Here is an 18,966-nt window from a genome sequence, read left to right on the forward strand (position 1 = left end):
CAGTCATGGTTTTGTTTTAAAAAGTATTTTGGTGGATTGAAAGAGAAAATAGTATATAAAGAATCTTAACGTTGACTTATGTGAGAGTATATTTGACATATCAAAATACTTATCATAAAGGTTTCTGGTTCATTAGAAAGGTCAAAGAAACCGAATTAGACACACATTTCTTTTCATAAAATATAACTTATTGAATTTTAAAAAAAAATTAAGATATGTTTTCAATCTATTTTTACTTTTTGTACTTTTTGAGAAAAAAGATAAATTTTAAAAAATAAGCTAGACACATTTCTATATAATTTAGAAAAAATATTGATAACCAATCACAAATAATTATTAGTAAATTTTAAGATATTATGAAAAAGGCAATTTACTTATATTAAATCTTGTTTGTAATTGAATAATAATAATAATAATATAACAAATCTTTTATACAAGAGTTTGTATTATTTACTATATTTTTATATCCCATTTTTTTCTTTTTTTCTAATTTAAAATGTCGATAATAATTTTTTTCTTTTATTTATACTCTTTTTTTTTATCAGCAATGAATAAATAAAATTAAAGGGATACTTTCGGGGTATCCCAACGCAAGAAATTCTCCTTTATGGTTGGAGCAGAACAACCTTCACCTCGTCACACGACAGTACCCATGCATGTTGCATAACTTCGACGACCACCGACTACACACATATGGAGAATACATATATGAATACACACATATGGACCACATATTTATACTTATATAAATACATATATGAATAGAAACTTTGTCTAGTACATTTTATCTCATTTTGTTTTATTTTCACTTGATTTCAACTCAATGTCCGTATTAATTATTTCATTAATTAATTTGCTTGAGTAGGTCAGTGAACCGCAACTTGATTCAAATTTTCTGTAGATGAGTGGACTTGCAACGTTAATGATATGATTTGATATAACATAATTTAAATTGCTCCCTCTAGATGATCTTACTTATACCGCATTTTATACAGTTATACATTATTAAGAATAAGAACTAATCAAAGAATGATTAAGATTAAGAAATTTCATTCATACAATATTATTTTTTAGTACGGTTTTATTATGTTTTTTTTATCAATAAAAAATAAATAAAATAAATAGAAACACTTTAAAAGTGTCTCAGTTTTTATACAAAAACTTAAAACAAGTTTCTTATTACCTAACCATCTAAAAATTCAACTGACATTACAATACATTAACCATTTTTTTTTATCGCAATAAGCAATTAAATTGAATTGACCCACTTAAGGGGTGGTCCAACCTGTCATACAGAGAACAAAAGATAAAAAAAAATTTCTACCTTCATATCTAAAATCCACAGTTTAATCTTATACTTCCTTTCCCAACACTAATAATTGAATAATAAAACAATGCATCAATATTAAATCGAGTACATACATGCCAAAGGTTCAAGACACCATTCAGAGAATGAGAAACTCACTGACGGTATTTTTGAATTGATTCAGGATCAAACCTTGACCTGTGCTAAAGAAAATACTTCAGTATGATCAACCTCTCCTCCTACAACACATTAACCATAATAACATACCAGATCAAGATACAAAAGCCCAACAATTACAATTACATCAATCCACCAAAGAGAACACACCCTCACTAGAGGACATAAAATCCAACAACTAAACAAGATTTTTGTCAGTAGGCTGGAGAACTCCAAATATCCAAGTGCTAACATCTACAAACCGATCATGCGAGAATGATACATAAACCAACAAAACTTGCATAAAGCACACAACAACTTCCCAAACTGGACAAATCAATAACCATAAACACCACACATCAATCTCTCAAAACTCATAGTAAAATTTATGTAGAATTTTGTATTCGGACTATGATAACTGTTGAGAAGGTTAAGGGGAAGTGAAACTGTATCCATATTATTTTTAGGAGATTTATGTTGTGTTTGGATTGAGGAGAAAATTTGTGGGGAGGGTAAGAAAATATATTTATGAGAATATATGAGATTGTTTGGATTAAGGGATAATAAAGTGAATTTATGAGGTGATTTATTTAAATTTGGGTGTAATATGATAGTTGGGAGGAAATTTATAAATTATTTTAAAGTTGTAAAAAGTAAGTTTATAAATTTACTCTTATTATTAAAAAGTATTTAAATAATAAATTATGATATTTTTTTTAGGTTTGAGTTAATTAAATTTTTTTAACACATAATGTCTATAATTACTTGTATATTTTAATACAAAATTAAAAAATATAATAAAAAATAATTTTGTATTAAATTAAAATAAATATATTATATATATTAAAATTTATAAAAATAATATTTATTATTATATGCATTTATTATTTTATATATTGTATATATATAATTATGTTTTAAAAATACATGTAAAATAATAAACAAACTGAGAAAGTGGGAATACAGATAACTAATTTTGATGATTGTATTAAAAAGGTTGGAATACTTAAAGTATACTTATTTTTTATTTATAGAGTTTTTCGTTTGCTAACAGAAAAAAAAAATATTCATATTTAAAATTGGTTTATTTTCTTGCTATGCATGGGTTTAATTTTATTTTTTTTGGAAATGAATTATAAGTTAGTTTAACTCGAGTGAAAACGTGGTGATTCGAATTTATGAAGTAAAATCTTTAAGTGTTTTTGGTTAAAGAAAATAATTTCACTTAATTTTTATTAATAGATTTAGCCTTTAAAAAATTATAATGTTTAAAAAAAATCTTTAAGTCTTTATATTATCATTAAATTTTATACTTTCAATCAATTAAAAGTTAATATTAATATAACTTTTAAATAGTCACAGAAAAATTTATTATATGTTATGTGATGAAAATTTGAAGAAATAAAAAATCAAGATGATGCAATTTATGGAAGGGATGCAATTATTTGATATACCAATTATAGGAATGTGATACACATGTTTTAGAGATAATGGTAAAGAAAAAGTAGATTAGATAAGTTTCTTGTTTCAAATGAGTGGTGTATTAGTAAGCAGAAAGTTCTCAATAGATACAAAAAGAGGTTTCACACCCATTCACCATGTTAGATGCTTGGCAAAAACAAATGCTTTCAAAGATTTAGTCATGAAATGGTAGTCCAATTATCATATTTCAGGTTTGGGAATTTTTGTACTAATTAGGAGAAACTAATATTTCTTTTATCTCATGATTTTCTTTTGTAGTGTTGTTAATGAAATTGAATGAGATTAATGAAGAACAAGAGGTGAATGATGTGAAAACAAAAAGCATGTCCCTAAGTAAGACTTTCAACAAGAAAAAAGCAATCATCAAGAAAATGTTTATGTCAAATTTACTAATAAAGAGAAATCACAAAGCTTCATAGAAGTCACTGAAAAAATAGAAAAATAAAATAAATGTACGTCTTGAAGAAGAAATTCAAACCCTAAAAGAAAATCAAACATATGGTTTGATGAAATTATCATATGTAAGAAAGACATAAAAAAATAAGTGATTTTTTTAATAAGCAAAAATTAATAAAATAAATTGAACATTTAAGATATTTCTGTAAAAAAATTGTAGTAATGTTTAAATTTAAGATTAAAAAAAAAACAACTTGAATCCCTTGTACATAAATTTTGAAGAAATGTTCTTACTGCATCTAACAATTCCTACCCAACTAGATTTGAAATTAGAATAACTTAATATTAAGAAAATATTCTCACATGAGACTTAAAAGAAATTTATATAGAGAGATTAGAAGGTTTTCATAAATTTATATAAATCAAGCAAAAAATAGTTAGTAACAATATCTAACAATCTCTAAAATAATTATAGAATAAGTTTGCTATGATTATGATCCAACACAATTTGAGCATGCATAATATCCAACCTCTACATGTTTCGTTACTTTTGGTTATCTTAAACTTAGTAAGACTAATATCCAAAAATATGTAAAAGGTTAAAAATATTTCAACCTCCATAATGTAAAAAGTTAAATTTTCAAAGTAACCAATTGTTTTATATCTTTTTGTGCCTTTGTAATTTTACCAATCTACCAAAATATGTAAAAGGCTAAAATGTTCAAAGTAACAAGTTATTGTATTGTCTATTTTTTGCCTTTGGAATTTTACCAAAGCTGGAAAATTACACTCAGTGCAACCCATCCATAAATATAGCGATTTGGTATAAGTAAAATGCATAAGCAAATTTAGCACGGTAAACTTATATATATATAATGAAAGGCTCTAATCTCTAGTCGATGTGGGATCTCCAACACACCCCTCACGCCGAGACTACCAACTTGTACAAAGTGAACTTTAAGCTTAACTCAACCCCATAAAACCGGCTCGTATAGTTGAGGTTTGCACCCACTTATATACAATGAAAAGCTCTAATCTCTAGTCGATGTGGGATTTTCAACGAACATTATTATTTTACTCTTAGCAAACCATAAAAAATGGTGATGAGAAAATAAAAGATTGTAACAAAATCTTGAAGCAGTCGGTGGGAACATATGCAATTTTAAATTCTCAGAAAAAGAGGAATCAATGGATTACATTACATCTACAATTTTCAATTTCGGCGGCTACTCCAAACAATATCTACATTTAAAAAATAAGTAAACTACATAATAATTCATCCAAACTCAAATATATAAACAAATGACATTTAATGTACTTTTTATATAAAAGTTTTATTATGAAACTTGACCTCTCACTTAGACGCTTACTAATACTTCACGTAATAACAATCATCTGTCATCACATAAAAAAAATATTATTAAAAAAAATAAAAAAATATTATACCAAAATCTATATATTAACAAAAATGATACATAGATATACTTATTCATAAAAGATTCTAAAAATAAAAAACAGACCTCATGGAACTTTGTTCTATTATATCAATAAAATGATTGTCTATGAAAAAAATCTTAAATTAGTTAACGTATCGGTACACACATTTTTTATATTTAGTTAGTATACTTAAATATAAACAAATTCTTACTGGGTTATATCTAATGTTATTATTTCAAAAACATATGTTTAAACACGATATCATTTCTAATCAATATGCTTGCGATAATTTAAAAAATGTATATCTTTATTTTGTGAAATAAAAAATATTAAATGAATTTAAGTTGTATTTTTAATCAGTATGAAATTAGTTTATTTTGTAATGCTGGAAGTTGTATTTTAGTACTTAAAAATTAATGTTGGTATGTATGGTGAATGAAGGTTATAAAACTTTATTAAAGTTAAGCAATGTTGCTTAACAAATTTTACTATTGAAACAAACTATTTGACGTTGTCTAGGAAAATTAATATTGTTTGACTGAGAAAATTGATTAAAAGAATACATAAAATTTATAAAACTAAATTAAACATTCATTTAATTTAACATTTTAACAAAATTTGTGTGGAGAGTAATTAAACTGATGTGACTAGATAAGTTGTGCTGCTCAAATTTGGGCAAACATTAGCCTTCCAGTTTTGCACTATATTTGGTAATATCTATGTGGACTTCTGGGTTCATGTAAGGGGTTATAGGTTAATTGGTTCTATATTGTTATATTGTTACGGTTTTTGTTTTTAATACCAAAGTTACGGTTTTTGTTTTGTTAATTTTATCACGACTTTATTTTATTTATATGTACATCTAATTAAACAATATTTATTATACTCACATATTTTCTTATATTGAGTATTGACTTAGGTATTAGGGTACACCACTCACACCAAGATTGAAGATCGCATGACATCATAACAAGGATCAAGTGAACTTAAGGAAAAATCTAAACCTTTTATCAATACTCATAAAATAGGTTAGATATCAAAGTTTTTTTTGTTATCAATAAATAATAAATAAAATGATATAAAATGAGAGATGCTCCAACCTCATTACAAAAAGAATATCCAACAAAGAGGACCTCCAACCAAACCTAGAAGATTCAAAAAAGCTATATATATACTCTTGTGTCTCAAAACCAGTATCATCATAAAAGTTCTTCCAAAACCCTACTCCACTAATCACTTTATGAAAAACCAACTACCAAGAAGTCTTATTTCAAATATACTTAGTTGTCCTACAACTTTATACAAAACATATATATTTCATAGTACAAACAACACAAATTACAAAAGATATTATACAAAATACAATCATATTAAGACCATGAATATGTTTAAACTCCTCAAAGACATAACTTCTACTTAGTCCATCCATAAAAATAATGTCAAGTCCAATTTTGCGTATGAGATTGAATTGCATCATTTTGCAAAGATGATTGTAGTATCAACATCTAGCACTCCGGTCCGAATCACCAGATTATGTCTTTCTATTCATGTACGGTACTCTGCATTACTAACAAAAAAACTCTTTCCCAACTAGCTAAATGATCTATAACTTAAAGGAATATACTTTACAGTCATACATCCATAAAACAGCAATTCATTCAAGAGATTTTTAGCATAAAATTGGGTATATATAGACCAATTATATAAAGAGAATTTTTTTTGTTAATTTTCATTTTCAACCATTGTCAAGAATTGAGTTGTTTATTTAAGATTATAATTATTAAATTTATTATAAAATAATTTCCTTATATTTTTCTCTTATATTATAATGATCTTATTTTAATACGGAATAGAAAAATATACAAAAGGTCTCTATTCTTCTTTTTTATATCTGAAAAAAAATAATAACTAAATAAGAAGTATTTCAAAAATATCTTAACTCTTTTAAAAAATTCAACTTAAGACACATTTCCCTCTTACCTCCTTACACAAACATAAAACATAAATCCTAAACTTTGATAGAATCACCTCTAAAAATAAACCATTAAAATCTCCCTTATGCACAAAGAGTTTCTCTTCTACAACCAACAGAAATGTTTTAAAACATATTAGTTGTTACATATATGTTTTGTTTTCTGTCTTTTTGAAATATCCATGAAAAGGGAGTTTTGTAAGTATTAAAAATTTAGATATCTTAAATCTGTAACAAATAATGTATTATATATGCTTTAGTACGGCGGGATCATTATAATAGTAAGAAATGTTAATTATAATATTAATCTATTTAAATCTTAAAAGCAATGTTTCTTCGAAGAGTATTTGTTAGCTTAGAAATTATAGTTGAATTAATGGTTCTTCTTCTTCTTGGTCCAATAATATTCTTTCTCTTTAGTACATTGTTTCTCTCTGGACTTGTCAATTTTGCCAACTCCATGAATTCAGAACAATTGGTCAAAACACACGTAATAATGCATGCATGAGAATTCAAGAGTTGAACCCGTGAAGGCTTTTTCATTTGAAACTCACACGTTTTAACACATGGGGTTGAATGGAACCATCAAAACCAGATCCACCATCACCTCAACTCAACTCAAAGGGAAGAAAAAATCATACATCAAATCAAATGGAACAATCATTAGGGATAACATATCTATCTATTTTTTTATATTATTTAATAGAAATACGCTTGAAAAATATGTGTTCCCACTAAGATATAATTTTTTTATCTGGTGTATATAACTTTTTTTCAATATAACTATTTTTTAACATGAAATGAATACAAAAATTAATTTAAAAAATACTTTAAGCAATTTATCTTTCTATAAGCATTTTTATTTTAATATTTAAAAATAATATTTTTTTAATTTTTAAAAATACGAATACAAAATTACTATAAATTAATACTAAATTAATTTTTATTATTAATAAATAATTTTTTAATTAATATCTAATTATTTTTTAAATTTTAACTATTAAATTTAAAATATAATTAATTTTATTTAACTATATATTAATTTAAAATTATTTATTAATAATAAGAAAACTAATTTAAATTCTAATAATGTTTTTTCTAAATAGTATCTAATTTAGTTAATATAATCATTAATTATTTTTTATTTAATGATTTTTTAATAGTATAGAAAACATTTGACGGTGTTATTACTTAAACATCTTACATTTTATACACTCGATAAGATAATGTAATACAAAATTTCTTTCAATGTTTTCAAGACAATAGATGAAGAGTTTAAGGATTTTATATAATGACAAAATATTTACTATTTTATATTATTTTCAAGGTAGTTAATATAAAAATTATTTGTAAAATTATAAAATTACTTTACAGAGAATAGTTTTTTTATAAAAATAAGTACAAACTCAGATGAAATTAAATTAAAATGTGTAATTTTTTATTCAAATATTATTAATGATATCACGATTTGTAACAATTCTTATAATGAAAAAATCCATGTGAAGACCAAAATCATGAGAAATAAATTATGATAGCATGAATTCTATTATTTGAGAAATAAAAAGCATTAGACGACAATGTTACGTGTTGTAAACCACATGTGAAATTGTCTCTTTTAAAAAAGAAAAACAGAGAAACTTGAAGAAAGTATCACAAGACTGATCTTATAAGTTTTCAAGATAATAGAAGTCAAAAAAAGTAAAAATATCGTCATAAATCATTTTTAATATAAAAAGTAAATTAAAAAAGGTTAAGGAATTAATTAAAAGGAAAAAAATCTCCACCACTGTTTACTTCAAAAAAATTGTAGAAATAAGAATGAAAAAATAACCTGACACTTGTCTCTCATTTAAAGTTCTGAGTCAATTCAAAATCAACAACACATCATCATAAGTTATTGTTTGCTTCAAATGTCTATGTTTTGTTTTGACCTTAACTTCAATGTTCTTCTTTTTTGAACACTGGATAATTGGTCGGCATCACTTTCTTCTTTTTGTCCGCAGACATTGGAGATGAATGTGACAATGAGTAGATGAACATTTTTTAAAAATATATATATATATCTATATAAATTGGTGATAATTTAATTTTTAGAAAAATAAATTTTTGATTTGGTTTTCAAATGTATAAAACCTATGATAGTTATATAAAAAAAAATAATTCATAAATTTTATATTTTAATATCAAATTAATCCTAAAAAATAATTTAGTATTAAAATTAACATTTTTAAATGGTCTAAAAAATATAATGATAGAATATAATTATCAAATTTTAACCATGAGATGTTAAATTAGAATTCTTATTTTAAAAAACTAAATTTGTATCGACTTATATATTTAAATATTAAAATAATTATTTATCTAACGAAATATTCACATAAAAATTGTCCTGGTGTGCTTTTTTCTTCGTGTGTCTCCTGTCAAAGCATATAATTTTAGTATAAAGACACAAATATTTTGGTATTATTAGAAAAAAATTAATTCAATCTCTAAATCTCAATTTATTTATTTAAAAGTAATAAAAGAAAATTTATTAATTTTAGAGATAATAAGCTGAGTTAAATAAGGTTTTTCTTAATAAGTAGGGTTTAACTTTAAAAAAAATTAAGGTTTAGGTTAGTAACTATTATTTAGGTTTGAACGTAGTACAACTTTAAATAAGTAGTTTATTTTATATTTAAAAAAAAATTATTTTTTTAGTAATTTGTAAAGATAAGATATTGTCCGTATAAGGTTAATAGTTTGGATTATGAAGAAGTTTTGTGGAAAGTTCTAGAAGTGAAGGAAGGTTTTTAAAAACTTGTAGCCATAATATATGTAGACAGAGGGAGGTGATTATGACATGATTTAATCATAGTTAAGATGAATGTTTATGTAGATTGTTGGATTTAGAGAAAAAGATGTATATTGAAGTATCAACATAAAGGTAATGGTAATGGTAATGTATACAATGATTGGAAGATGTGTATTATATATGGGTATGCGAAATTGATAATTAGGATAATTTAAACACGGTGTGTGTTAAATTTGTTGTGTTTTATTCTATTGATCTCTGAAATATATATTCTTTAGGTTGATATCATTCAATGTGTGAATTAACACTCAAACAACGCTCAAGCAATAAGTCATTATAGTATACATTGTTCAATATTGTTCAAGCGTTAGCATGATGCTTCAGTGATGACTTGGAACTCGATTCAGAAAGAGACAAGACAAAAGTATTTCTGAAGTGAGAAAGTAATCATGAGGTTGCTCAAGCATTAAGACGACAATTGTACATGAGATTCTAAAATATGTGAAATCATGCAACTACATGTCATAAAGTAGTGAGGTTGATGATTTTATGACTTTTGGGTGATACAACAAGTTGTATGCTCAAGTGATGATCACTAAAGCATTAGATGAGCATTTGAGTGAAGGAAATGCTTAACTAATTCTTCTATTTGACATTATATTGATCAAGTAAGATAGTCTTCCTCGATTTAAGGAAGCAAGGTCACTCAAGTAAGATGAACTCGTTCAACCAACACCTATCTAATAGTGAGATGATGTTAATGATGAGTATGTGATGATGTTTGTGTCTACGTGTGTGATTAATGTGCTAAGATGCATGTGTGGTATGATTATTGATGATGATGATAAGGATTAGATGCATGCATGTGTATGATATAAATTGAGTTCTATATTGTATGTCATATTTGCATAATATGTTATCCTTCATGATGTTGCCCTTTAATGGGTGCGTGGTGAGAATAACTAGGATGATATTTTTGTCCCAAAAATCATACTTTTTTAATCGCAAAAATCATTAAGAAAATAAGATATATTATATTTCACTTATGATTTTACCGCATAAATTAAAACATCATGTGGTGAGAAGCTAAAAGAAATTTTAGGCATCAAGTTATCATAAAGTATGTGCATAAACTACTTTGTTTGAGGATAAATTTTCCAATATGCTTTTTATGTGTTAGGTATTATTCTTTGGTGGAATATGCTTAATATGAGTTTTTTAAAAGACGTCAAGTGTAACAAATTGAATTATTTCATTAAGATACAAGTAAGGATTTTCTAAATTGTTGAAAAAAAGTGGTTTAATTGTAATTTGTTGTCTATGTGTGCTCTATGTTGAAAGTTTTCCTATGTACAAAGGTGGTGTAAAAGTACAAGAATGTTTTTCTAAAGTACATGAATCTTTCATACCGTTCTTAGATTAGTTTGTGGTGGTGTTTATTGATGTTATATTGATCTACTCTTGTACTATTTTTGGTTTGACTCAGCAAGTGAATGAAACAAGTAGGACTGGTGAAAAATAGGTCAAAAACTTATTAAACCTTAAAAACAGTTATAGTTTGCTGGAGAAAAAAGAGAAAGCAGTTATATTTAATTGTATGCACATTAGTATGTATTGCAAAAATTGATGTACCCGTCTCAAGGACCTAAACAACATTTCATTAAAAAAAAAGAATAATGATTGGTGACACATTCCAGCATTTGAAAATGGTGAATGCAACATAAAGTGTTAGAAGAGTTGAACAACTTAGTGTGCCATTGGGAACATCAAATGAATAATGAATTCAGATTTCTAAGAAACCACCCAAAGTCATTCCTTTGAAGACATTCTCTATTGAATGATACATACCACAAGGGATCGTTCATATGGCAGCTACACTAAACTCAACCATGCACAAAATGATACAAATGATAAATCTTACTGGTTTTGGACCAGTAGGAACAATTCTTGTGTGAGCACAGTATTTACAAACACAGTCAACCAAAAAGCCTCTGAATAGTAATAAAACAATTTTATGTTTTAACATTTTTTATGACTATTATTTATTTTCACATGCTTTTGATCGAATATGCCCATAAACTATGTTCACACAAGAATTACCAAGAGAAGGGTAGGAGGCTATACATAGAAAACCTGACCAACATTTAAGAGACTCTCATGAGGAACATTGAAGATCACACTATTTTCTCTGCATATCTTCCTGAGAAATGCATATACATAATCCACAGCTATTTTCTTGTAGAATCTTGAATCCCTACTAGCCCTCACAACTGTGTTTCCGAGTATGTGAACCACCCCAGCCTCTCTGCAGCTGTTTAAAAACTCAACTTCATCAACCTCAGTTTGGCTGCTTACATGACCAGAGGACCTAACAGTAGCATTCAAGTGAGATGGAGATGTAACTGAAACTATAGAATCCACAGATGAAACTGTTGGATCCATATTCAATGATGCTGTGTTTGCATTATTGTTCAATAGTAGGCCTTCTCTCTCAGTTTGTTGTTCATATAAACTGTAGTCATCTGAATCTGAGCATCCTTCCATCATAGACTCCAGCTTAACAAACACAAAAAGATTGTGGAAAAGCTTTTTCTCGAAGTCCTCATCTTTCTTGTGCAAATCTTTGTATCCGTACCTTGCCACACATCGAAACATGTGGAAGTTCTTAGGTCCAATTCTCTTGACAAGGAACCTTTCATCTTCTGGGACAGTGTAGACAGGAAGATACTTCACACATACAAAAACAACAACAGAATGGATGGCTGGTAGGTTTGTGATGAAGTGAGAAAATATGTGGGGTACTCCACTTGCAAGCTCTGTGTATACCAGGCCTATTCCTGGTACACGAACAAGTCCTAAACTTGGTCCAAGTCCAAGAATCCATGTCATTGACACCTTACTGTGCATTTCAAACTCATAGCGTTTCACTGTGCCATAATGCCATACATACATGATCAGAAGAAATGCTCCAGCAATTGCAAGGGGAGCCCATCCACCTTGATCAACTTTGAAGAGTACAGCAGAGAAGTATGTGCATTCCACAATCAGTGATAAGCCAGTGAACACCACAACCAGAATCCAATGGCAGCGCCACACTAATATCATGATTAAAATCATAAGCAATGTTGTAACCAGCATCACTAGTACAACTGCAGTACCTGCAATTACAATGGCTGTTATATAATTGGTTGCACAATTTAAAGGAAGCATGTAGTATCATTGCATAATATGCACTACTTCTTACACCCTTTGATGTAAAAAGGATATAGGGAATCCCCATTCATGTGAAATTTGGGCAAAAAAAAAAGTAACTTGGAGAAAAATAAATAAAGTGACTTTCACAAATTTTTTTGTTTATAACCTAAGACCAATCAATCGAATATTGATTAATATGTAATCGATCGAACACTACTTGAAGGCTATTATGCTCAGAAATGAAATAGTCCAAATGTTCCTGGAAATTCTTGCTCCCATTGGACCATTTCTATCTATATGCATTAGGATCCCAATTCATAGATCTGTCCGTTCGAGAAATCAAAATAAGAGGATCGAACCATTCCTTCTGACTCTTTTTCAAATTTGAGAAATGTTGGTTGATCGTGTATTTCATTCTAGTTCGATGATTCAGAGTATCATTTCCTATTTGATACCTTTTAATTTCATATTCGAAGTTGTAATTGAATCGATTCAATACATTTCTTATGTAAACATGGTGCTATATTGGATTTGAATCAGATCTTATTGGATCCTTCACTGAATTTTTTTTCTTTTCACTTTGTATGTGTTTAGTCCCTTGGTCAAATTTGGTCTCTGTATTTCTATAACAGTGCCTCCAGTCCTCGTATTTTCTAGTGTATTTAGGCCCTAATTCTATACTACATTGGACCTACCAAGGGACTAAATTCACCACCTTTTGGAAGATACAAGAATCAAAATCACTGTTGTACATTTTATCCTGTTTTGCTCTTTCTAAGGAATTCATGTCCTCCTCCAAATTGTACATTCTATCTCCTTCCTTGTAAATTTCCTTTTCTTATAAGAGAAAGGTGAAAAAGCATGCTTCACAACATTCAACAAAGGAAGAATAACTTACCATATGCATTTCCAATTTGACTCTGATTTTTAAACCCAGCTGTAACAGCAATGCATAGAATCATAAGGATCCAATTGATATCTGGAATGTATATCTGGCCAAGGAACTTCTTTGATGTATGAACAACTTTTATTCTCGGGAAACATCCATGAGCATTGGCTTGCTTAATAATTGAGAAGGTTGCAGATATTGTGGCCTGGCTTGCAACTATAGCTGCTGCTGTTGCAACAACAAATACTGGCCAGTATATTTTGTCTGCAGAATTAAGGATAATCAAAATCTACCCACTAAATTTTATATTTGCAGTAAATTTAGTAAAATTTAAATTAAAAAAGTGTATTAATTGTTAACATTTCTCCTTATACTATTAACATGATCAAGCACAAAACCATCTCTCAAGTTTCATAATAATCAATGCAACCAAACTCTATAACAAAAGCCTTAATTTTATGAAGTCTTAAACTTTGTTCTTAACTGGGACCCTCAAACTCCCAAATAATATGTAAAATCTCTCTGGTCAATTATCACACCAACCACACTGTAATTGACATCTCACTAGGTATCCAAATCATCTGATAATCTCCAAAACACTGAGTCAAGTATCATAACACCAATAAGCAACCTGGTCCTTCAAATCTAGAACCCTTGACAACAAAGAAAAAAATCTATAACCGTAATTTCTCCACAAACTGAAGGGGTTTCATACTTTTATGACATCTCTAACACCAGTCAACATAAAATATCTGTAAGAGAAAGAAAAGTGGAACTTCCACACCAAGAGGTTTATCCTAAGAGTGTAGCAACAAGGCTGTGGATCATATTCTAAACACCACATATCACAAGTAGAAATATCAAAATAAAAAGTGTGAGAATTATAACAAACCTGGAATAGAACGATAAAACGCATCTTGTGAATGGTCCAAGTTATGCATAAGGTAAGCAGCTTGTCCAGAGTAGGCTAAAAGAAGGCAAGGAAACACTAGGAGAGTAAATGCAATCTGTACAGAAGAGACTGGAAAGTGGGCTAAGTCAGCAAAAAGAGCCTCTGTCCCTGAAATAAATCATCACAAATAACCAAGCTCAAGTCATGAGTCCACTTCACTTAATTATCCAAGTCAGCTTGTTTTTCTTATTCTGATTGGTGTCTTGTTCCTTTGGTTTGTCTTGTTTCACTTTAGCTTGTTTGCAGTTGTGGTTTTTGGCAAGGTTAGTTTTGAGTAGTTGACTGGAAGGTGTTGTGATGTAAGGTCGTCTCAGGTTTTTTTATATGGGTTGGATCACTCCTGAAATGATTATTATGTATATATTGTTTCTTGCTGATTAAAAAAAAGTTAATGTACCTGTTATGCTGAGCAAAATTCCACCAAGGGAAGTCCAACCATCTTTACCTCCTCGTCTTAGATAGCGGTATATATACACTGGTGAAAAAGCTTTTAGAACACTGCTGTCATATTTACAGATGTTGAAGATGCCTATGCCTCCAATTAGGAGAAACCAAAGAAGGACAACTGGAGCGAAGAGCCAACCAACTCTATCTGTTCCGTAATGTTGCATGCTGAATAACCCAACTAGTATAACAACAGCAACCAGCACCACTACTTCTGCAACTCAGGAAAAAATGAGAAAAAAAGATAAACTTTTCAAGACTAAAAACATAAAATAGTTGAATTTGAAACTGTAGTACTTAACACAGATAATGGTAGATAGAAACAGAAGAAAAATGCAGTGTTACATTATAGGTGTAGGACCGTACCGTTACTCAAATCTGCGTGATTTACCTTGATGCCACCAACCGCAGATAAAACTGCAACACAAGATTTTGTTATGAATATTTGGAACTCACTGAAGGGTTATTTAAGATGATACTAAAGCAGAAAATAAAGTGTACTGAAAGCTGAATCATTTTATCTGCAGCCTTAAGCAATACATCATACATGTAATTAATTTCTAATTAATCCATTTTTAAAGGGGATGAAAGTGAAAAAGCTACAAATGATGTTCTAAGATCTTGTATTCTAGGCCATTTTCGAATAAATACATCTCTTGCTGAGTGGACCAAGTAATCAATAACGCCATTCAAAATACTACCAATTTCAAAATTATATTCTTCTCACTGTCCTTTTCTATCACCTCAAAATGACTTTATGGTTTCCCTTCACAGCTCGGTAAATTTGCACATTTTGACATATAAAATGCAGAAGCATGTAAACCGGTTGGTAGATATAGTACTTGGGTAAACAGAAAATTCACATCACAGAAACATAAACAAAAAGGAACAAGAAGATCAGTATCAGACACAAGCCATACCAGATATAGCTGGGGTAAGAATACCATCTCCAATCACCATGCAGGTACCAACAAGGGCAAGAATAAGAATGATATCTTTATAATAAGCTTGTTCCTCTAACCATCTCTTGGTTTTTGCAGCAAATGACTTTTCACGGATGGTAGACCGACTATATGTTGTTAGCTCTTCATCCGTACGATGCTGGTTGGGAATGGTTCTAATATTTGCATGTCGACAGAGCAAGGAATAAAGAGCCAATGTTCCACCTGCTCCATAGATGTTCAACAGTATCAACAGATTTTTCTGTTTTATCAACAAAGAATAAATAAAATAAAATGACACAGTTCAGGGATGTCTCAATCCTTACAACAGTATCAACATATATACACGTTCAATATGTCATAGGTTGAAATACTAGTATGCTTAGCTATTTCCTTAGTCCAACCATGAATATACTAATTACCAAAATCAAACAAATACCTTGACCATTATCATTAGCTCGTAGTACAATAAGAACATATTTGAGCAGCGGCACCAGAGTAAGAGAGTATATAATCAAAGAAAGAGCTCCCATCACTTGCTCCTGGTTGTCAACTCCATGAGGAAATGTATTATAGAAAACGTACAAGGGGGAAGTGCCCAAATCTCCATAGACTACACCAAGACTCTGATATGCAAGCCGCAGAAGTAACAGTGTAGAAAATTTCTGAACAAATCAAACCAATAACAATAACAAATTATACACCAAATTGTATGGCTGGCATAATATCTTTAGAAACTGTAAAAGAGAATTAGAGAATGAAGAAATTCCGATTGAAAGTTTAACTTATAATCACTCAACAGACATGTAAAAATATGGATTTCTTAGTCTACTCAGCATTAGATATGTATTTTGAGAAGAGTTGGTTCTAACTTGTCTGGAGAGCCTTTGTCATCAAGTGGTCAGAAGTCTAATCCTTGCTGCTCCACTGCATTTCCACCTAATTGCTTACGTAGGACTTCCTCATTAATAAAGCATTTCTCATGAAAAATCACATCTCTTTGTGAAAGCTACGATTCTTCACAAATCATGAAGAGTGGCATCTCTTCATGAACTAAGGGTTTTTTCATCCCCTATATCCCCTATACCTAAGGAGAGTATTTCATTCTATTTCCATGTAGTTAAGAATTTTCTATGAAAAAGAGATGAAAGAGGGTGAGAGGATTCTTATAATTCTCTTCGAGAGAGAGAAAAGTTGTGCTTCTATTAAGCTTGGTGAGAATTGGAGAGAGTCATTTGAGAGAAATGAGATTTTCTTGAGAAAGAGAGACCATTTGTAATCATATTTTCACTGTGGAAATCTTTTACTTGATAAAGTTTTTCATGTTAAAATTGTTGAAAATTTGTTCTGTTAATTCCCAGTTCTGTTAATTCCCAATCGCTTAATCTTCAATACCCATGTAAAGGACCAACTCCCCCAAAAGCTTAAACTCAAATGGGGGCCAAAGAATGGTTGTTAATATATACACATATAATAATAGAGGAGCATACTTTTTCTCTGTACATGTTTTTGAGCCGTTCAGCTTCTTCATCCATTGGCTGGTCAATCCTCTGTTCCAAAACCCACATACCGCCTCTGTTATCACCGTCTTCATCAAACTCAGTTGAAGCCATTAAGTGCTCAGTTCAATAACTTTCTCTGCTACTCTATCCTTGAAACAAACGTGAAATAGTTAGGTACCTAAACAAACACTCACACACAATAGTTGAAAGTAAACTCTGATGAAATCCATGCCTACTCAAACCAAGGATCCAAATTAACCTATAAAAGTTGGAAAAGCAAGCAAAGTTGGTTATTTCAATGAGTGGTTCCAACACCATCCATCCCATCTATGAAAGGAAAAAAATTTACAAACCCAATTTCAATCAACCTATAATCTGCATCGGCCAAGCCTTCACAGGCTAAAGTAAAGCATATTCAAACCAACTACAGACATAAGAAGAATAAAACTAACAGCACCAAAAGTTTGTATTAGAATTGTGGTAGTTAAGTGCTCTTGGTGGTATTCTCATTAGAATTGTGGTTTCACGCAATTTGTGTGGTAAAAGTTTGTATTAAAGATTAACAGATATGCTAAAAACACCAGCATCTGAGTTTTGACCAGTTGCTTTTCAGCCAAACTCACTATTATTCAAATTAGTCAAGGCAAATCTTTTATCTGAAACCATTCTTAATCAGATGAGAATATAAATCTCAAAAATCATAATAATCTCGAATTTAAAATTGAAAACTAAAGAATTGGTGAAAACCAATCCTCACCTCCCCTCGACTGTCACAAAAACCTGGTACTAGACAACCTCAGTATTTGTATTCAGCAGAAGCAGTATTAGTAGCAGTTTGATGTCAGCCACAGAGCCAAAAACCAAGCTCAGATTCATCAGGTATCCAGCACAAGATAGTTCCAGGTCGTGGGGAAGAGAAAACCAAAAGGGTAACGTTAAGGCTGTACACTGTCAGTGTCCCATAACAGACAAAAAATTACAGACCAAGAGAGAGAAAATACATGACACAGTAGAGCCACTTGTTTTTGTTTCTTTGGATTGTTTCTTTGTGTTAATTGAATGCATACTACTTTTGTTGAAATCTTATTCCCCATATGATAAGGATGTGAATGGGATAACTTCGATTCCAACCTGGTTTTATCATTGTTTTTTTAATTGGTGCATCCTCAGTAATGCACTAACCAAGAACAAAAGTTAATGCTGTCTATAACTGCTGCAGCATGTCAATGATATATATGATTATCATTCCAAGTGTTCCTGTCAATTCAACGTGGTTATTCTTATTTTTCTTTTCTCAAACACCTTCTCTACATCTTTTTAAACTATCTGATTATAAAATTATAAAAAGAGAAACCTTCCTAGATCATCACTGGGAATAATATTTAAAAATTAATGCCCGTTTATGATTTCTTAATTTGACAGGTAATATTTAAATACAAACTCAGAAGAAATTAAATTAAATAAAATAAAATTCTAAATTAATATAACACAATAATAGCA

General features: G+C 29.4%; 1 protein-coding gene across 3 annotated transcripts; it reads right to left on the reverse strand.

The window, feature by feature from the left end:
* Positions 1 to 11,355: 11,355 nt before the first annotated feature.
* Positions 11,356 to 18,747, reverse strand: LOC137821215 (potassium transporter 11-like). 3 transcript variants are annotated; one of them, XM_068625696.1, is made up of 9 exons: positions 18,224 to 18,747; positions 17,455 to 17,610; positions 16,404 to 16,629; positions 15,944 to 16,189; positions 15,390 to 15,440; positions 14,977 to 15,237; positions 14,520 to 14,687; positions 13,637 to 13,891; positions 11,356 to 12,701 (listed from the first exon to the last, which is right to left on the reverse strand). In XM_068625696.1, the coding sequence occupies exons 2-9, from the start codon at positions 17,575 to 17,577 to the stop codon at positions 11,662 to 11,664; spliced, it is 2,370 nt and encodes a 789-aa protein (XP_068481797.1). In that variant the 5' UTR covers positions 17,578 to 17,610; positions 18,224 to 18,747; the 3' UTR covers positions 11,356 to 11,661. The 3 variants fall into 3 exon arrangements, with proteins under 3 accessions (XP_068481797.1, XP_068481798.1, XP_068481799.1); XM_068625697.1 differs by having other exon boundaries at positions 17,455 to 17,615; positions 18,224 to 18,534; XM_068625698.1 differs by lacking the exon at positions 18,224 to 18,747 and adding an exon at positions 16,837 to 16,903 and having other exon boundaries at positions 17,455 to 17,605.
* Positions 18,748 to 18,966: the final 219 nt, after the last annotated feature.

This window comes from Phaseolus vulgaris, chromosome 9 (genome assembly GCF_000499845.2).
Source record: "Phaseolus vulgaris cultivar G19833 chromosome 9, P. vulgaris v2.0, whole genome shotgun sequence".
In the NCBI taxonomy this organism is placed as follows: domain Eukaryota; kingdom Viridiplantae; phylum Streptophyta; class Magnoliopsida; order Fabales; family Fabaceae; genus Phaseolus; species Phaseolus vulgaris.